Source organism: Chaetomium fimeti (genome assembly GCF_033439085.1).
Source record: "Chaetomium fimeti strain CBS 168.71 chromosome Unknown B0H64scaffold_6, whole genome shotgun sequence".
NCBI lineage: Eukaryota > Fungi > Ascomycota > Sordariomycetes > Sordariales > Chaetomiaceae > Chaetomium > Chaetomium fimeti.
Window position 1 is genome coordinate 2,709,568 of NW_026944334.1, and position 20,157 is coordinate 2,729,724.

General features: G+C 57.4%; 6 protein-coding genes across 6 annotated transcripts; 2 read left to right on the top strand and 4 right to left on the bottom strand.

Moving 5' to 3' along the window:
- The first annotated feature begins 155 nt into the window (after nt 1–155).
- B0H64DRAFT_405252 (uncharacterized protein) lies at nt 156–2,292 on the top strand. The gene has a single exon (XM_062804433.1). It carries the CDS (start codon nt 320–322, stop codon nt 2,153–2,155), a length of 1,836 nt encoding a protein of 611 aa, XP_062657192.1. The 5' UTR covers nt 156–319; the 3' UTR covers nt 2,156–2,292.
- Nucleotides 2,293–7,656, bottom strand: B0H64DRAFT_346375 (putative multidrug resistance protein MDR). Its single transcript, XM_062801332.1, has 11 exons — nt 7,267–7,656; nt 6,676–7,195; nt 6,391–6,617; nt 6,046–6,325; nt 5,754–5,987; nt 4,971–5,641; nt 4,751–4,913; nt 4,324–4,677; nt 4,144–4,267; nt 2,739–4,085; nt 2,293–2,676 (listed from the first exon to the last, which is right to left on the bottom strand). Exons 1-11 carry the CDS (start codon nt 7,483–7,485, stop codon nt 2,481–2,483), a joined length of 4,335 nt encoding a protein of 1,444 aa, XP_062657193.1. The 5' UTR covers nt 7,486–7,656; the 3' UTR covers nt 2,293–2,480.
- A 319-nt stretch (nt 7,657–7,975) lies between these two features.
- On the bottom strand, nt 7,976–12,131 carry B0H64DRAFT_218348 (histone deacetylation protein Rxt3-domain-containing protein). Its single transcript, XM_062799541.1, has 2 exons — nt 9,822–12,131; nt 7,976–9,769 (listed from the first exon to the last, which is right to left on the bottom strand). Exons 1-2 carry the CDS (start codon nt 11,858–11,860, stop codon nt 8,233–8,235), a joined length of 3,576 nt encoding a protein of 1,191 aa, XP_062657194.1. The 5' UTR covers nt 11,861–12,131; the 3' UTR covers nt 7,976–8,232.
- A 1,195-nt stretch (nt 12,132–13,326) lies between these two features.
- Nucleotides 13,327–15,290, bottom strand: B0H64DRAFT_326243 (uncharacterized protein; the record flags this gene model as incomplete). The annotated part of the gene is made up of 3 exons (XM_062800729.1): nt 13,327–13,790; nt 13,876–14,903; nt 14,962–15,290. 3 exons carry the CDS (start codon nt 15,288–15,290, stop codon nt 13,327–13,329), a joined length of 1,821 nt encoding a protein of 606 aa, XP_062657195.1.
- Nucleotides 15,291–16,251: 961 nt separating this feature from the next.
- B0H64DRAFT_376558 (uncharacterized protein) lies at nt 16,252–16,769 on the bottom strand (the record flags this gene model as incomplete). Its single annotated transcript, XM_062802484.1, has 2 exons — nt 16,252–16,561; nt 16,657–16,769. The coding sequence occupies 2 exons, from the start codon at nt 16,767–16,769 to the stop codon at nt 16,252–16,254; spliced, it is 423 nt and encodes a 140-aa protein (XP_062657196.1).
- Nucleotides 16,770–18,452: 1,683 nt separating this feature from the next.
- On the top strand, nt 18,453–19,261 carry B0H64DRAFT_326907 (SGNH hydrolase-type esterase domain-containing protein; the record flags this gene model as incomplete). Its single annotated transcript, XM_062800759.1, has 3 exons — nt 18,453–18,569; nt 18,631–18,948; nt 19,010–19,261. 3 exons carry the CDS (start codon nt 18,453–18,455, stop codon nt 19,259–19,261), a joined length of 687 nt encoding a protein of 228 aa, XP_062657197.1.
- Between the last annotated feature and the right edge of the window lie 896 nt (nt 19,262–20,157).

The window sequence follows — 20,157 nt, forward strand, 5'->3', positions numbered from 1 at the left end:
ATTCTGATGTTGCGTCCCTGGACACTGCTGTGCGGCCCGCGCCGCATCTGAAATGGAAGTCTCAACTCACCCTCGGCGCCTGGCTGGCCTACCAATGCCCCCACTCCCTCCCAGGGCCCCGACCCTGACGGTCTGACCCCCACCTTCCACCAACCTCGAGGTACTCATCTGTCCACGTACGACCTGTTTTTCCTGTGCCGCACCTGCTGCTCAACGGCCCCAACCAACCATTCCAGCCAACTGAACCTGCCTACCGCCAACACCCACCAACACCACCAACTTCGTTGAAAACCAAGGGAGAAAAAAAGAAAAAGCGGAAATGGAGGAGCCATCGCCGCTCTTGCGCCTCACCACACCCATCCGACGCCGCATCTATAGTTTCATTGGGATAGTGCCGTGGGACCGCGTGAAACTTCCACACAAATTCGACCTCTATGGCCGCAAGACCCCGGCGAGGGAACAGCCCGAGGCGAGCGCATTCCACGGCCTGCTCCTTTCCTGTCGCGTCGTTTACTCTGAGGCCGCCCCTCTCCTCTACTCGGCCAACCGATTCATCCTTCACTATGCCCATGCCGGGCCGGGATTCCCCGAACCCTCGGATCCCCTCAGGCCTCTGCGCGCTCTCACTCCGACGGCTCTCGCATCCCTAACGAACCTCACTATCGTCCTCAACCAAGCCTCCTGTCACCATGACTTTAGTCACGGCGGCTACTACTCGTTGTGCTGCCTCGGCCGCGACGAAACAGGGTTGGGTCCCGGATTCCTCTGTAAGGGAGAGTTTCACTCCAATGCCCATAACCTCCCGCTACTTGCCACGAGCCCAACAAACCTCGAGGGCAACGACAACGGCAAAGCAAGCGATGCCCAGTTTGCGGCAGCGCAACAGTTACTCGCCAAGTGGCACTCGGCTGCCACCCACCTGTCTTTCATCACCAGCGGACAACTCGACCTCGCCTTGGTCTGCGACATTGACCCTCACCATGAACGGGCACTCGAGGTTGCCGCATCGGTTATAATACCTCTCAGGCGGATACCCCAGTTGAAAGCCTGCCATATCCGCCTTTGTAAAATACCGGATCCTGGCCTCCAACGGGCCTCCCAGGATGCTGTGTCGGAGGTGCTTCGCATCGCCCCCGCTCCATATGCTAGGCCATCGACATCACAGACCAGTTTGGTAACTCTCCCGCCCGAACTCCGCCTTCGGATCCTCGAGTATACCGACTTGATCGTGCCGACTAGAGAAGTCACATGGAGCAGGCAGGAGCGAGGTTATGTCGTCTTTTATAGAGACTCGGATCACTCGCCCGACCGCGAACACCGCGACCGGTTTTCGCCTTGCCTGAGCTCATCTTGCGATCGCACCTCCATCGGTTGTTTTTGCCGCCGTCGCCACGCCGCATTTTCATTTACGTGCGATTGTTGGGCCCCACCTGGGCCCCGACTGTTCCTCATCTGTCGTACACTATATCGGGACGCCCAGTTTACCTTCTTCTCGGGCAATCATTTCATAATCCACGATTATTGGGCCGACCCATGCTGGGCGTTGCCATTCATCGATATTTACGAGGAGCCGGCAAGCCCTACCCTTCCCTACGACTACCCAAGTGAGCGCTTCGGTGCCTCCCAGTTCTTACGCGAGGTCATCCCCACTCACTGCCTCGCCTACCTTCGCTTCCTCGAGCTAGTCTTTCCTTCATACCTTCCCCAGAGCTGGCCTCAGGCAGGGCAACCCGCGATGCAGGATTGGTGGGCGACTGTCGGCTGGCTCGAAGACAAGATCCAAGCCCCCGCTCTTACCATCCGGCTAGTTGTGGCAGATAAAGCTCCCTGCGCCCCGTATATGGACTTTAATGCCATCACTCCCTCCGAAATGGACACCATAATGAGGTCGTTCCAGGAACTCTTGCGGTCTCTAAAGCCTTTGGCCGACAGAGGCCTCGCCAGGTTTTATACTACCTTCCGCTCCCCATGGCGGTACGTCGGGAAACCACAAAACGGCCGTGTGAGGCTGCGTTGGTGCCAAGAACAGGACCGAGCATTAAAGGAGCGTTCCGAACGTTTTGTTATGGGGAACCGTTACGGAGAGCTTTATGCAAATGGCCGCAAGGAGCCAAGGGAAAGCTTTTGGACCTGGACTCATTATGCTCAATGCTAACCCGCTTGTGGAATGATGCGAGATAGGGGACGTGCAACCATAGCGGGTGAGACCATCTTGTAGATTATACGTACTCCTGCGGCAGAGGTTTTCAACTGAGAAGTTAGAACAGCATATCAATCCGGCGTCGAACCAGTCAGTCCCTGAAAATGTCCCCAAAAGATGTCGAGTGGTCATGTAGAGTGCAATCGTACCTTTACATGCGGGCATCCAAAGGTTGCTAGACACCACAGCGCCGAAGCTGAATTGCTGTCAAGGCTAGGTATGTAATAATTAATGAACAATGACTACGAAAACCCCCTGCCACCCGAAAACCCGGTTAACGTCACTGTGAGAACAGCTCGCATCGCTTCATCACTTCTGACGTCTTGCCTCGGTCCACAATAATCCCATTGTCCATCACCACCATCTCCTCAAACCTGGCCGCCGTCTCAGGTCGGTGGGATACTGACAAGGTTGTTTTCCGACCAAGCTTCTCCAGCACAAGCCTGTGTATTCTATCATCCGTTTCGGCATCGAGGCTACTCAAATTAGTACAATAAGCCCCATAGTGTGTTCCTTCGGACACGGACATAATACGTACCTCGAAGTAGCTTCGTCGAGCAATAGGATCCCTTCCGGGTGTTGTGTGCTCCCAAGCATCACTCGTGCAAGACATAGGAGCTGCGACTCCCCGTTCGACAAGTTCAGTTCTTCCCTCGGCCCGGTCAGGCCCGTCGAGTCGCAGATCTTGTCCCAGAGACCGCACTCCTGTAGGGTATGTCGAATCTCTTCATCCGAAAACTTGCCATCCGGGTCGAGCTCTTCCCGAACGGTCTGGGCGCAGCTGAAATAATCCTGCGAGATCACCTCGAACCGTTGCCGGAGAGCTGCAGGCGGGAGTTGCGAAATCGACACCCCGTCTACCATGACGGACCCTGCGCTGATGTCAATCATGCCGAGAATTGCCAGCAGCATGGTCGACTTGCCAGATCCGGTAGCACCGCAGATGGCCACCTTGGAGCCGGCTTTGAAGGTAACCGAGACACCCTTGAGACCCCACGCCGACTCACTCGAGCCGTCACCATCGCCACCCGGCAGCCCAGCATCATCAGCAGTTCCATACGACGCCCACACATTGACAAACTCAACCTCCCCCGTCTGCGGCCAGCTATCAGGCACCTGCATGTACTCACCCACCCCCCCACCACCCACACCCTCGCGCCGCGTATCCCTTTTAAACGCCACAACCCGCGCCACCGCCCCCAGCGCCGTCTCCAACGACGTCCACGAGACAATAAAATTCGTCAGCGTCTCCCCAACCGACGTCGCATTCGTCAGCGCCACACCAAGAGCGCCCACCGCCGCCACCTTGCCGGCCTCCATATTCAGCCGCACCGCAACCCCGGTGACAATCAGCACCAGCCCTGCCACGACCAGGCCCAGCACCAGTTGCAGCCAGCGCTGGACGGCGTAGAGCAGGTAGAAGCCCTCCTGGGAGCGGTCGAGGCTGGCGGCGAAGCTGGCGCGCACGGAGGGGGTCCAGGCGTGCGCGCGGATGGTGGTGATGCCGGCGGCTGTTTCGGCGAGCTTGGTGTGCAGGTCGGCTTTGGTCTCGAGTTCGAGGAGGCGGAGCTGTTTGGAGGTGCGGAGGTAGAAGCGCTGGATGAGGTAGAGGGCGGCGAAGAGCGGGGGGAGGACGGAGAGGGCTTGCAGGGAGGCGAGGGCGATGAGGATGATCTGGACGAGGCCCGTGAAGAGCTCGGAGGAGGTGTTGAAGAGGGCTAGGGGGAGGGTGGTGTCGATGAACATGAGGTCTTGGTTGAAGCGGTTGAGGAGATGGCCGGTGTCGACACGGCTGATGGAGGGGAAGGCGGCGGCTATAACTGTGGAAAGCAGATCTGTGTGTAGAGCTACCCCTGAAATGGGGACCACCACGAGCATGAGATGCCTAAGCAGAGGGTTGGTTAGCATGCGAAGTTGGAGAGGGGCGGAAGGGATCACCATACGCAACCCATATTGCTAGAATGAACAAGGGCATTCCTGTCAGCAGACCATAGACACCCAACCAAAAGTTGTTGGGTCGGTGAGATGGTGTCCGAAGCGCGTCGGTCCACCACTGAATCCAAAGATCTTGGAGAGTCAAGTCAGCATCAGCATAGTATGGGGAGAGACACAATATTGGTTACCTGGCAGCTTTAGAGCGACCCCAAAGACAACTCCGGCAACAAGGAAAACCAGGGCATGCCACAGCCCCATGGATTCAGCATATGTTTTGTAAACCTGCCTGTCGGTGACTGCAGGTCCTCGGTCGTTGTGGGAGCAGTTTCGTTCGACCTCCGTTGGGCTGGCTGATTCGGTAGCAGTGACAGTCGGTGGAAGTGTTGTCTTTTCGTCCGCCTTGATGGGTAACAGGGAAGGGAATGGCCTAATCTCCATCTCCTCCTCCTCGTACTTCTGTGGTCGGATAGTGACATTGATCCGCCGAAGATGACCTGTCGCATCTATCTCATACGCTTCATCCGCTAGAGCAAGCATACTCCCTACCCACGCAACAAAATCGGTTAACAAAAAACGACAAGCAAAACGGTCATTTCCAGATGGGGGCGAGCTTACGATCATGAGTTGTGGATATGACCGTCATTTGGCACGAACGGACTAGACCGTTTGGCCCGAGAAGGCGGTTGACAATCTTGGACTTGGTCGTAGGATCCAAAGCACTGAAGACGTCGTCGAGAATGAGGATCTCTCTGTTCAGAGCCACGGCCCTTGCGATTGCCTAGAGTTCGTCAGAAAGCCGGAGCGCTACCCAGAACGCGTGCTTCAGTGCACTCACAAGTCGTTGGCGTTGGCCTCCGCTCAGCCGTGTTCCGCCGCTACCGATCTTCCCTGAGCTATAATCCGAGAGCTTGACAACATCATCCAGGGCGCAGGCATACAAAACCCGCTTCAGCCAGTCTGCATCCCCTTCGGCGTGCTGAATCCAGTTCGACTCGGCCGATATGTTCTCCAGCCACGGATTCTGGGAACAGTAAGCAAAGCTGCTAGTAGAGCTGTGAACCTTCCCTCCTAAATCGTAAGCCTCGCCCAGAATCGACTTTAGCAGTAACGTTTTCCCTGTGCCCACAGCACCCAAGATCACCACGTGTTTACCCTTTTTGAGGTCAAGCCTCACGTCGTGGAGGAGCGGTTTCGTCAAGTCGTAACCAGGGGAGGCATTCCTAATCGAAACCACAACATCAGGTGGCAAAAGGACCGTCGGGTCTCCATCCCCAACTGGCGGCCGTTCCTCCAGGCTCAAGAAGTCGTGCAACCGCTGGAAACATCCGTAAGCAGCCCCCAAGGTTGGGAGCGCCTGAAATAGGTGGATCAACGGGGACGCAAGGAGCGCGATCAAGACGAGCGAGGTAAACATCCTTGGTGCGTCCACTGCCGACGAGTCCATGCCGGTGACCGCTAGGTACACGCCAAACACCAGTAGGGGGGAGAGCGTCAGGGTTGCGTAGGCTGTGCCGGAGAAAGTGTCAGCATGCTGCTGCATGTTTCTATCACATTGTCGCCGAGATATGCATGGTCGACCCCCGATAGAAAAGACAAGAAAGAACAGAGGGAGACTCACAAAGTACCGCCGTCATAGTAAGCAGCTTCCGGAACGGTTTGGCGGCCCTCATCTCGTCAAGCCGCAGGCTAGATACCAAGCCGTGTACGCGACTCTCCATGCCCATCATCTTGATGGCTTTGAGAGATGAAAGCATCTTCTGGGTAGCGCGGAGCCTCGACTGGACTGCATTGAGCCATTTCTGTTGCGCCCTACTTGCGGATTTGGAAATGACCGAGGAGAGCAACATGCACACTACGTCTCGTTGTCAGTTCCCGCTGTTGGGGTGTTAATACAAGAGAGACGCTCGTACCTATTGCCAAGCCGATGACGACCAGACTTGAGTGTCCAACACGGTCATGCAGCAAGTACGTGAAGACGGCTGCTTCGATGATGGTTGCCCACAATTCGTGGAGGTAGCTCAAGCCAGTCGCGATGCGTTGGACGTCGGCAACCATGAGTGTCATGGCCTTGGACTCGGTGCTAGCATCTTCTGGGAGCCGCAGCATCTTGGAGAAGACGGCCATCACGAGGCCGCCCCGAGCAATTGTGGATGATCTGTAGACGTGGTGCCAGTACCAACCCGTAACGAGCTGCGACGTGAATGGTTAGACAATGTCGGTAATAACAGAAACAAGAACGCAAGGCATGCACCTACCGCGGTCCCGACGTAGGTAAGAGCAGTTGCTCCGATGAGGCCGTAGCCGTGTGAGTCGGGTAACGAGTCACCGGCTTGCAAATAGTTCAGCAAGCTGCCTGTGAGAAATGACTGGGCTACTCCGAATGCAATCAAAGCAACTCGCGGGAGCAGGGGATACCACAGAGCAGGGCCCAGACATTTCAGTGTCAGCAAAACCAGACCGTTGGATGTGACCGCGTCTGTATCTATGTCGGGAACGGTGAAGTTAGAACGAGCCCAGGGGGCGGAGAGGGTTGAACTCACGCTTGATTGTAAGAATGGGTTCAAATCTTGTTTCCAGGCTCGCAGAGTACATGACGCCGTCCACGGGACGGAGGTCCTCCGACTCCAGAGGCTTGCGATAACCTGCCAAAAGGAGTGGCACCAACCATTGGAAAAGAGATTTCTCAATGACGCCGCCCTTCTCCTCTGAAGACTTCTCTACAGCGCCTCTGGCTGGCTTTCTCAAGTCTTCGAGCAAGAAAAGAACTGCCTTGAGGCCGATACGGGCCAACAAAAGACTGGCTGGCAGCTTCTCCCGTAGCAGCCAGTAGGAGCGACAACGAGCCGCTTCGGAGGGGAGGGAGAGGCCAAGTATGGCGGCAATGACGGAGGAGGGGCGGCATGATCTCGGTGTTCTGTAATAAAAGAGGGCTAAAACAAGTGAGGACAGGAGCGAGGAAAGCACACCTGTCGGCACTGTCATGGGAGTTTTGATGATGGGGTTCAAGCTTGTGACGATGGCGATAGCTGCCTGGACGAGAACGACAAGAAGGGCAATGCACTAGGACAATATCGTTAGTTTCCGGTGTTGTGCTCAAGCGCGTGCAGTGGCGTTGGTGGTCACATGCATACCGTGTTTGCAGTTTCTCGCCAAGTGACAAGAACCACATCCGTCCTCTGTCTCCGGGCAAGGCGAAGGAGGGCAATGGCGGCCCAAATAAACCCAAGCGTGGAGGGAAGCAGGGTCAGGATGGCCTCTTCGAAAACGAGAGTGAAGTCGAACATCCGCCGGCACCCGTCGACGACGGGGCCAAAGACCAAGTCCTTGTCGAACCCACAACTTGAAGCCATAACGTGAAGGCAGTCGATTGTGTGGCGCGAGGTAGAGAGGCTAGGTGCGCGAAATCCGGTGCACCATTGAGGGGTTTTTAACTGAAAGCTATTGCGCGGGGTGATGGGGAAGTGTACAGTGTCGAGATTATCACGGACGTAAGCACTGTTGGTATGTCCCGGTGACCGTCCTTGTTTGGTTTGTGTGCGTTCCGCCCCCAAGTTCCGTCTGGAATCAGATGCTGCATTCGCCACTTTGTAGTTCGCAGGACCGGTCGTTGGGTCAACCTTGTTGTTCCAGTCCTCACCAGATATACAAGAGCTCTCAACTCAATGACTGGCTCAACTGCAAGCCTCTTACCGAGGGCCACAGCGGGAAGATTAGTAGACGTTAATGGCATCCTGCCGCCGTTTACTTCACCGTGGAAGCGGTTTGCTGTTGTTGAAGTTCGGAGAGGTCCAATGTCCGGCGCCACATTGGGCGGCATTCACCTGTCAAGAACAACAACATCTCCAGATGGAAGCATAATGTAAACTGATAGCTATCACCTAACACTGCAAGCTAGGGTTACTGAATCGCTGATCCACACTCTTGACAACGCTTATCACAGCCAGTCCCCCCAGCCACCAAACAAGCAAACAAACCAGCCACCGAAGGTATCAAGCAAGACAAATACACCGATCCATTCATTCCACAAGGCAAGCAAAAGGTATCGCCTCAGGACACTGAACTGAACGAGCCCAAGCAACCCTGCGTCACCACTCTTCCTAGGCATCTGTGGCCTTCTCCGGTTCCGGTCCAGCTGTCTCCGAATCCTGCCCGGTCTCCCCATTCTCGACCACCTCGCCGTTCTTGGTGGGTGTTTCCTTGACTGCCACGGCCTTCTCCACAACGTCTTGGTTGCTGGGCGTTTCCTCGGGCCGCTCCTCCTCGGGAGCGGGGGTATCGGCGTCCTTAACAACGGGAGTTGGTTCCGGTGTGTGGACTTTACCCCCATCGGAAGCCTCGGTATCCGGCCCCACCTCACCCGGCACATTCTCCTCCTCAGCGTCAACCCCCCGAGCCTCCTCCTCCCGCGCACCCCCCTCCACACCCTCTCGCGGGCGCGACTCCGCCGCCGCCAACCGATTCAAATTCTCCTTATCCCCCTCACTCGGCGCCTTGCTCGAGCTCTGCGTCCACCAGCCCAGCCCCGCCTCCTTCTCCGGCGGCGTGCCGTTCTCGGCAGCGCCCGTGCCATTCGCGACCGGCCGCGCGATCCACGCGGGCGTCATCTCCACCTCGGCCAGGGCTTTGCGGATCCGCTCGCGCCTGGCCTTGCCCCGCAGCCGGTTCTGCGTCGCGCCGCCGTTGGTCACCCACCGCAGGCCCATGACCATGAAGCTGATGCCGTCGTGGATGGCGCGCTGGTGGGCGTCCTCGTCGCCGACGGGACCGCCGAACTCGCGCGACCTGATGCCGAAGCGGGTGGTGGAGGCATACTTTTGCAGGCGGGGGAGGATGAGCAGAGTTACGTGGAGGTCGCGGTTATCCGGGACCGGCATGGGTCCGTTCGCGGGCGGTTCGGTCAAGACGGTCAAGGGGGAGGTGGGGTCCTGGGGCGGCAGTTTCGCGGCCCTGGAGCCGTTGGCGTGGCCCTTCAGCAGGCCCCGCACGTCGGATACGCTATACCCTTCGTCGAGTCCCAGCAGGCTCACATCCACGTCCTCGGGCCACTCGCCCCTGATCCAGCCAGCGTGGATGCATGCGGCAACCACATCAGAGTCGTCCGTGTAGACATCCGTGCCCCAGAGTGCACGCCTCAATGTGATCTCTTCCCGCGCAGCCGGGATCAAATGCTCCTTGCCGATCTTCATGGTCAGCGTGCAGTTCTCCTTGCCCTCGATGAGGTCCCATGGCAACGGTTTTGGAGTCGACTTGTAACCGTAGCGAGGCGGCCGTGCGGTGCGCGGATCCTGCAGCCGCGCTCGCTTTAGGGTCGGCTCGTAGAGAACGTCACCGAGGTGGGTCCGGGGCCGGTCCGCGACTTCGTCTAGAACAGCCTTCGATGAGGTGATTTGCTTTGGTTTCGGAAGGATGACGGGAGACGGGCTTCGAGGAGGTGGGGCGGGCCTGGCGCTGGGCTGGGAACGAGGGGCGGCGTGGTGATGGTGGTGATGGTGGTGGCCAGCTGGTAGATCCTTGGCCAGACCTGTCGGGGAGGGCACTGGTGTGGAGCCTTTAATGTTCCTGAAAGGCGTATTGCCTGTCAGCGCCGGGGATGACACCTGCTCTGCATTGTGATGATGGTGATGGTGATGATGACTAGGGAGCGTTAAGACTTCAACGTCCAACAACAGGGAGAAGAAAAACATACTGGTGATGATGATGCCCCTTGGCCTTCTTTGCCCGCCCTCCGACGGGCGTCAGCCGACCGTTGTTCCCTTCTTCCTCCTCCTCCTTGAGCTTCCTCCGCTTACCACGCCCTGTCGTCTTGGCAGCCTCTACTGGCGGCTCTGGTGGCGCATCCACGTCGTCGCGACGAAGCGGACCACCACCGCCGTAGGCCAGCTGAGCGCCTGCGGGCACAGGACTTGAGATGGTACCAACTCCGGTTCCTATGCCGGAGAACATGCGACCAAACTCGCTCTTGATGCCGGGTTCGCCAGCGGGGCCGGCGAGCTGCGGTTGGGCTCCCTGTACGGCTTGCGGGAGCGGAGAAATCCGCCCCTTGCGGTTGATTTCCTGAATTGCAAGCAGGTTTCGCTGGTGAGGGGCACCGATCTCCTCCAAACTCCGATTCCGCGATGACTCGTACATCGAAGGACCCACGACGCCATAGGCAACGGAAGGAGGGGGGACCTCCTCCCGGGTGCGCGGTGGGGGTTGCTGTGGGTGGACTCTATCCATGTGCATCCCACTCATGCGTTGTCGGTCCGGCGACTCATACGGCTGCGGGTGAGCCGGGGCCTGCTGAGGAAGGCCATGCTGGTGGTGCGGGTGCGGTCCCGGATGGTGGCGGTCGGCTGGGCTAGGGCCATACGGATGAGGCCCGTTGTAGTGAGGTGCCGTATTTGGTGGATACTCTTGCTGTCTCGGCGGGTGCATGGCGGGATCATACGGAGCTCGTGCCTGCTCATATCCGGGCCTTGTCCAGTCCCTCGGGTCCGGGGGGCGGCCGTACTGCTGTGGGCGCTGTTCCATTTGCCGTGGGTACTCGTGTGGATGGCCTCCCTGGGCTCGGGATGGTTCCACTCCGGCCATGGCCATGTCCCGCCGCTCCCTTTCACGCAGTTCCCTCTCGCGAAGCTCCATCTCCCGCTCTTGACGTTCCCGTTCCTGTCGCTCCCGCTCCGATATGTATCTCTGGTCCTCGTATTTCATCACCCGAATGGGACGCTCAGGATTGTATTCCTCCGAGGCCCGCAGTTCTTCCCTGTGTCCGTACATCTCCGGGGGCCTGCCCGTTTCGACCGACCGTTGCGGGCCGGCATTTGCGTACTGCCTCGGCGGGCTCATCGGTCTGGGACCCCCGGCACCGCCAGACAACCGTCCCGACTCCCTTGCTTGTTCGACCGAGGGCATGGGAGGTCCTCTCTGGGCATAAGCCTGCGGCGTGCCATACCGTTGTACTTCCGGGGTCGAGTGGTATGCGGGAGGCGAGGCGGCTGAGGCCGCTCTAGGATCGCGGTTTTCGTACATGCGATGGTGCTCGGGAGTCTGAGGCCGTCGGAAGGCATTGTACTCGGATCCCGTCGTTGGTTGCGGCCGAGGGGATGCGTGCATGGCTTGGTTGTAGGGCGGGCCAGGAGGACCAGGCGCGCCCGAGGGTGGCCCCTGGGCATATTGGGGAGGAGCAGCCGACTCTCGCGCGGGCGGCGGACCACCCAGCATGGACGATATCGACATGCTGCTCCCGGAGCTGGCAGCTCTCGGCAGCGACTCGAGGGCGGGGAGCTCGCGCCCGCGTGGAAATGCGTTCGAGGGGCCGACGGAGAGCGGCGGCGGACGGGGCTGCGGGAGGCCGTACGGTCCGCCCATCTGATGGTTATTCGGGCCCTGCCCCTGCTGTTGTTGCTGGGGCGGTGAATTCGGGGGTGGCATGCCGCGAGTCATGGTAGGCCCGGAGGTTATCGAGGACGTGCTGTGATGTCGAGAATGTGCCGAAGGAGGCATCGGGCCTGGCCCGTGTTCGGGGGGATATTGTCGAGACGGTGGGTAGTAGGACTGAGGTTCGGATGGCTTGCGCGCGTGCACCTCGGGATAAGGACCCGCGGTGGCAGGCGGATGTGATGCCGAGGGCGGGTAGGGCGGTTGCGATGCTGCCGCGGCAGGTGCTGGCTGGAATGATGGTCGGCTAAACGGGGAAGCCCCGTTCCTCGAGAAAGGGTGTTGTGGCGGCTGCCTCGAGTCCATCGTGCCTGGTGCCGCACTGACGGTAGCCCGAAACAAGGAATGAAATGTGCCCGAGTGCTCGGGTCGGCCTTCGCGGTGAGGGTCTCGGATGATAGCGACGGCGGGTCGAAGAGGAAAACTAAAGAGTTAATATCGAGACGCGACGCGATGCTATGATCGACGGCCGGCGAAGATGGTTTACTGGGTTCGGTGGAGGAGGAGAAACGGCGACCCAAGACGCGGCAAGCACGATTAAATTTTGCGCCTTGTTCCACGCCTGGGCTGCGGTCTGGGGAAAAGAGGCGGTTGGATCACCCGACCGTGCAGATTTGGTCCCGCAAACCGACCAGCTCCAACTGGTCCGAGCTGACAGCAGCAGAAAAGGGACCAGGTGTGATTGGCCGGCTGCCTGCGCCAACCGGGGAAGGTGGAACACGAAAAAGAACAAGAGCCGAAAGAGCAAGGATTTGGGCCTGGCGCTAGTGCAGTTTGGCAACAGCGTAACAGGGGGGCAGCTCCAGATCGAATCTGATTTTCAACACCACAAACGCCAAATTCAACAAATGGTGATCGCTCACATGTCACGGACAGGCTTGCCGTACGCATGCATGACTTTTTTGACAGAGAAACAGCCAGGTGGGGTGGGACAATTTATCCCATCAGCAAATTGAAGAGTGAGTAAACAAACCGGCAGACCACACCCTATCGCAGGAGGAGAAACGCGGTCGATACCTTGTCCCGTGTCATGCTGGTGGCCGCAATCCACAGCGCCCATCATGCATGCATTGCTTGATTCGATCGCATCACGCCCGCAGCCTCTTTGGCATCCGTACCTGGCCTTGCATTGCCGCACTTTAGGACAGCAACGCAGGATAGCACCCGAGCAGATGGTTGCACCGAGTCGCACGACTTTCGCGATGGTAGGTAACATGCACATCCGGAATGGATGTCTTGACGCCTTCGATGTGCCTGACGCAGACACCAAATGCCCAAGACGGAACGGCCCTCTTGGTTGGGTGTTGGGTGTTTGTCCGTTGGGGAGCTGCCCTGATGCTTGGCGGGCGAGATGCAGGCAGCTGTGCGGCCGAGCTGCGGGGTCAGAGTTGGAGAATCATGAAAGCGAGTGGGCCCCGTTCTCTTTCCAGACGACTCGGATCAGAGGAAGGACGGCTCGGTACATGCACTTGCCGTTGCTTCTTCAAATCGGGATTTGGTTGCTGCCGAAACGACTATTCTTTTCCGCCGCAAGAGATTCCCGGAAAGGCGGCCGGCGCCCTGCAAAGTACTAATCGGAAGACACAGTCGGCACGAATACAGAATACTTCGTAGCGAGTTATTCCATTTGCTGCACAAGTTCGCCTTTTCGTACAGATCAAAAAACGGGTACCCAAACACCATGCTCCATCCCAAACCACAAGGAAAAAAGCCACGGGCACAGGTACCCAGGTATCTTACAAGCCAAAACAGATTTTCAACAACCAACCGCCTTACACCGCCCGACGAACTCTCTCTTCCCTCGTCTCAGCCGGCAAATCCCCACTCCCCCCCGACCTGGACCTCTTCTCCCGGTCATCCACAGCGCGACTCGGCCGCCCACTCGGCACTGCCGTAGTCCCATCATCCAAGTCCTCTTCCTGCTTCCCACCACCACCACCAGCACCACTGCCGCCAACACCACCCCCACCCTCCCCAATATCCACAGGCCGCCGAAAGAACTCCTCGTCGCGCTGCAGGCGCGAGAGGTATCCCTCGGGCATCCAGCCGCGCGACGTCCACGGCTTGAGCTGCGGCTGGGCGTACATGGCGTCGACGTTCTCGAGCGAGAGCGAGACCGACTCGTACAGGAAGAAGTAGGCGACCAGGGTGGCGGCCAGGTTGGTGCCGACGAAGACGTAGCCGTAGGCGTAGGATATGCCGGAGGTGGCGAGCGGGGTGAGGAAGGAGATCATGACTGTGGTTGGTTTGTTAGTGTGGGTGTTAGGATGGGAGTGAAGGGTGGGGAGGGGGGGGAGGGGGGGTTGAAGGGGGGGGCTTACAGTTGCCCAGCCAGTTGCCCGCGGTGGCGATGGACGCCTGCTTCGCGCGCGTGCGCAGCGGGAATGTCTCGCCGATGACCACCCAGCAGATGGGGCCCCAGGTCATGGCGAAGGAGGCGATGAACATGGCGGCGGCGACGATCATGACGATGCCCGACGTGCTGTTGTTCTCCGGGTCCAGCGCCGTGCCCATCGACGCGAAGACGGCCATCCAGGCGGCCTGCCAGAGACCGCCGATGATCAGCGGCCAGCGGCGGCCGAAGCGCTCCACCACGTACAGGCCGCCGAAGGTCATGGCCACGTTGACGGCGCCCAGGATCAGCTGGGTCTGGATCGGGTCGTCGATGCCGGCCGACTCGAAGATGGTCGCGCCGTAGTAGAAGAAGTAGTTGACGCCGGTCCACTGCTGCAGGAAGTGGATCGAGATGCCCAGGATGGTGCGGTAGACCTGCTTGGGCACGCCGTTGCTGCGCGGGATGAAGCACTCGCCCCAGGTGCCGACGCCGACGGAGCGCTCCTTCTCGAGGATCTCGCGCATCTCGCGCATGTCGTCCTCCACCAGCCCGTTTTTCGGGTCGTCCTTCATGCCGCGCAGGCGCGCCATCGAGACGCGCGCGTCGTCCCACCGGGACCGCGCCGCCAGCCACCGCGGGGACTCGGGTACCATCAAGATGCCCAGGCCGAGCGGCATGGAGAAGGCGATGCCCAGACCGACGACGATGCGCCAGGACGCGGCCGAGTCCTCGATCTCGCGCACGCCGTAGTTGACGATGTTGGCGATGAGGATACCAAAGGTGATGAGGAGTTGGTACGATGCCACCACGGCGCCGCGGATCTCACGGGGCGAGCACTCGGACTGGAACATGGGCACCCCCACGGACAGGTTACCGATACCTAGACCGGCGACGAAGCGACCCATCATTATGTGCACCCACGAGGACATGGCAGTCATCTGGATGATGCAGCCGATGATGAAGATGATGACACCGAAACTGAGACTCTTTCTGCGTCCCCACCAGTCGGCGGTGCTAGTCAGGGGTCAGCCATTGGGAAGCATTGGGGGGTGAGTGCGGCGGGGTGGCTTACTATGATGCCGTGAGGGCACCGCAGAGTGTGCCGATGCTCATCAGGGATACCACCAATGACTCGATGATGGGGGTGAAATCCCTCCCTTCGGGTGTCTCCTCTTGGCCGAAGCGGTCCTTGAAGTCCCTAAACAGCAACATGCCCGATATTTGGCCGGTATCGTAGCCGAAGAGGAAGCCCCCCAACGAGGTGATAACCCCGAGGATGAGGGCCTCGACGCCGCAGTCGGCGCCATTGATGCGGATGGATCTAAAAGGGGTGTTAGCTGTCGGTGTGGTGATGGTGAGGGCTAACGTTGGGAAGGTATTGGCTGACTTCTTTCCAAGCATCCCGAAAGATTAGGTACAGTTCCGGAACAGGTCTGATGGTGTGTTCATCCAATGAGAAACCCAAAACACATTATAGGAAGAGCGGGCGAGCACGGGGCACGATCGAACATCATCACCACCGGGACTATATATTTTCTCCCAAAGCAAAAGGGAGTCGAGAAGACTGCGGACCCAATGATGTCACAACGGCTGAGGCCGAAGCCCCGAAGCCATTGCGGCGGAGGACGCCCATGGGCAGCAGGCTTTGGTCCCGGACACGCCGGGGTCTGGGGTAGGTTTCTGGAGAAAAAATGGTGCAGTTCATGACGGTACCAGAAACCTGACAAGGGGAATGTGGACTTCAAAGCAACCAAGCAACCAACAAAAGGGCAATGAGGTCTGCCAAGAAACGTGTTGTGACGCAATAACTCGGACGGTCCACTGCCCTCAAACACCCCTGTTCGCCAAATCTGACGGTGGCGGGCGGCAAGTTTTGGTGGGGGCAGGCAAGTGGAGGGCATCTCGAGCGTCACTGGTCATGAGGTTGGCTTTTTCGGGCCGGTTTTGGATCGACTCTTGCAAGATCCGGGCGATTCTCATCTCAAATTGACTGCTATTGGTCCCGCTGCCGATTCCCGAGGCGATATATTATTTCCTAGCTCTTACAGTCGAGTCAGGGACGGACTGAGCGCGAGGTTCGGTTGTCCCGCCCCTATCACCATCACTCAAGCCACTTACCTCTCGACCTCCCACCATGCGGCATGGCACGTGCATGACAATTAATCCGTCAAAGAATAGATCTATACGATTCTACTAACCTCTGTACTACCTATTTAATGAACAGGAGCAAACGGAACGACTAGCCCACTTCAATTAGAATATGCGGGTTGTCACCTCATGTTCCTAACCGTTAACCTCTCGACAACACTCACAACCACAACCAGCCCCAAACCATCGATACACCGTCCAATCCATAACCTCATCAATCCCTTCTCTCCAACATCCATCCGAGCACAGCCGACGACGCGAACCCGATAAAAATAGGGGCCTGCGGGAACCCAGACGGGCCGAACTCGGGGTCGATGCCGTCCGTGCCGGGATATAGGATGGACGCGAGGCCGGCCAACCAGTAGATGGTGCCCGTGAAGATGGCCATGGTCAGGCCGTCCTGCTTCCGCTGCCGAGCAAGCGCCGGCGGGGTGGATGCCGGCTGCAGCGATGGCCGCCACGTGTAGTACAGCGTGGCCAGGCCGAGGAGGACCGAGAGGCTGATGGTTTGCGCGCCGTGGAACCTGGGGGTTGTGTAAGCAGTTGTGAACTGTCAAAGTACCTAGGTGACTCGCCAAGATTGGGTGGGTAGCATGTGGTGGAGGAGGAGACGGCTTACTTGGCATGCGGCGGCCAGCGCGGGTTGAATATATGCGTGTGGTTGTAGTCGGCGAGCGGCGCACCCAGAAGGAGGCCTATTGCGTCGATAGTGAGGAAGAGCTTTCCGAGCATGTTGATAGGTATGGTTTCAATCTTCAAACCCGACTGTTTCTTATCCAATGCTTTTACAAAAGCTGTGAGAACGATAATTAATGAGGTTGATGGTGCCGCTTCTACTTAGTATAAATACTTTGACAATTGGTTAAGGGTGTATGTATGTCTTACGTCTCTTCGGTCTGGTTTCTCAGCTTTGCCACGAGAATCCTTCCTGGAAGGCACGCTCCGAGTCAGCTGGGGAGGAGCGGGCTGCTGTCACACCAAGTGCGGGCGGAGCTATCGGATCTAGGGAGGATTTAACTGTTGATTTTCCACAAAGGCTGGAAGCTGACAGCCAAACTCGAAAAGACGGGGTGTTACTATTCTTCCGGTTTGCTTACAATAGCTCTCAAGCATCACACTACCGATTTCAACCTGACAACCCCCTTCAGTATACGTTCCTGGCCCACATTCCCACGGCACAATACATGTAGGTAGCCACCTGTGTCACGACGTTTTCCGAACTCAACAGTTTTGATCAGGGCCTGTAGTACGAGACCCAGATGGGTGTTCTGGATCGATTCTGGTGGTTGTCGAAAGAGCAAGAGATCAAAATTGTCCTGCAAAGACCTGAGTTGCACAGGTTTTCCTTGTTGCTGATATGACCATATTAACTTGGTGGGTTGAACGTTTCCCTTTCACAGATTCTTGGGCTAATGTCCACCGATATTATAGTCAGAAGCAGGATGACGCTGAGAATAAGGTCGGTAGGCTATGTGATCTGGTACTGCGAGCCCACGTCAATGGTGTCTACGTTGATAGAAGAGCTTGCTATTTCATCAACTCTATGACCTATCTTGATCCGGTTCACCACTACATCTATTCTATGCACTTAGGGGGGCGCACGGGTAGAAGTGGAGAGATGCAGAACCCCGAGGGCAACATAGGCAAGCCTGGCGAGGCGTAATCGCTGTCTTCTACGAATACTACCTCATACAAGAGCGGTTCAGAAACAACCAATCATCCTCCTTGACTGGCCAACATGCCGGTTAACACGAGATAACTCTTGACATTGCGAGGTGCCCCTCCCACATCAAAGTCGTACGCCCCTGGATGTCGCCGTTAGAAGCACCGTCGAGCTTGGTACACTGCGATCCGGGCGTGGCTGAGGTCATCTAGCCAGCACTTCCTCGGCGCCACGCGAGGACGATTCGCATACGCACTGCAGTTGTTAGGTTGATAAGCGGGCGGTAAAGATATAGAAACAACTGGAGAATGCAACTAGTCTCTGTATCGACTTTCCAACCCCATAGTAATGCTCTCTGCCTAGGTAGGTATTTGGGGGTGCTATTCAAAGCAATGATTTCAGCGCGCTCATGAATGTTTTCTTTTGGCGCTGTGCGGTGATAATAAGTCATGGACTCAAAGGGGTTCAAACCTAACCGCACATTCGAACGGCAATTTAACCATGACTGCGGAGCCTTCTCGCCCGCCCTCTACTTAAAACCGTACGAGTGCGATCACGGTATCTGGTTTGTGGGAAATATTATTCCGGCCGCGGAGTGTGTCCTTCCTGGTTATCCACCGCCCCCCTGTCCCTTGCAAGTACATTTGCGTTTCCGACTGTGATACATATAACGTATGCCTCGCTAATCCGGACCTATACTGTTATGTTCCTCACTGTTGTTAGAAAACATCCAAAACGCGGAGCAGACAGCCATGGTGTCGATCCACTCCTTCGCCGTCGCCTGCGGCGCCCTCCTACTCTCTGTCGTTTCGGGACAAGACACCCCTGTTCGGATTATGGCCCTTGGCGACTCCATCACCGGATCCCCAGTAAGTCGCCCTCCCTCCATTTTCTCTCATTGATCCGGCCTCACGGTCTAACAATCGCAAGGGATGCTGGCGCGCTCTCCTCTGGCGTAATCTCCAAACAGCTGGCATCACCAACACCAAGTTCGTCGGCAGCTTACCCGGCCAGGGCTGCGGTTTCGAATATGACGGTGCTAACGAAGGCCACGGCGGCATCCTCGCAACGGGCATCGTTGAGCGGGAGGAACTGCCCGGGTGGCTGGCGTCCTCAACACCGGATGTAGTCATGATGCATCTGGGCACGAATGATGTCTGGAGCAACGAAAGCCCGACAGAACTCTTGGATGCGTTTGGGACTATGGTGGATTGGATGAGGGAGAGTAACGACGGGATGAAGATCCTGGTATGCTTCTGCACTTCTTGTTCGGGACGAGCGCGTGACTTGAAGCTAATGTTTGAAACAGGTCGCTCAAATTATCCCAATGAATCCGCCAAACTGTGTGGAGTGTGGTGACCGCGTGGTGGCGTTTAACGAGGCGATCCCAGCATGGGCGGCATCCAAGAACTCGACGGGTAGTCCTATAACTGTCGTCGATTGTTGGACGGGATTTGATACGGCCACGGATACAGGAGATGGGGTGCATCCTAACAACGCTGGCAATGAGAAGCTTGCAAACTGTTGGTATGAGCCGCTGCGGAGCGCCATTCAGGGGTAAAACAAAGGTTTAGACTCGATCCGCCCGATTTGTAACCGCATTCTGCCCTGGTCCGGTATGGTGTATTCAATGCCTCGATAGCCTCAGATTGCCAAAGTTCTTCATTGCGGTACACTATACTCTATGGAGTGGGGGTCTTTTGCCATCGTCTTATGTCGTGTTATTCTTCGCTCTGCACGCCCGCTCAGCCGTCATAACAGCGCGAATCCGAAAACGAGAACCGTCGAATGTCGTCTCAACTGGATCTCGCGTACGACTCGCCCGTTATAGCCTCATTATCAGAGGATTATCAGCCAGATCAAAGGACGGCCCTTTGGTATCTAGGTAGGCAGGATACATAGGGAGGCCCTCGCTACACCCTTAGCGGGTAGATAATATTTTGTTATAAGGGTTAACAATGTCTTACAATGGTGTATCAAGCTCCCGCAATCGTCGTATCGTCGTGTGAGAACAGTAGACGACGTTCAAAGATGGTTTTGCCCCCCTCCGGGCGCCAAACCCCCGAGGAGGCTGCATGGCCAGAGTGCTAAACCGCCGAGGAAGCCCCATGATTAAAGTGTTTGCTGTCGGCTTGAAAGCAAGCATTCCATATTAGTACCGGTCAATATTTGTCGGCACACCCGCCGCCCGACAGTCCGCAAAGGTTCAGTTGTGGAAATATTTACCAACGGGGTCCTCGGAACTGACGACCGCGGAGCAACCCCGCCCGTTTCTTTTTCTTCATTCGCGCGGGTAGACACCTCCCCGGGTTGACATAACTAGGTGGTAATTTAGATAGTCTTGGTTTACGCCACACAGAATTGGAGGCGACGAGTCTCTTGACGGTCTTTGCTACGGAATTGCCTTTGTGTATGAGAATGACCAGAGTTGAAAGTTGACCGACAATGGTTTCCCTA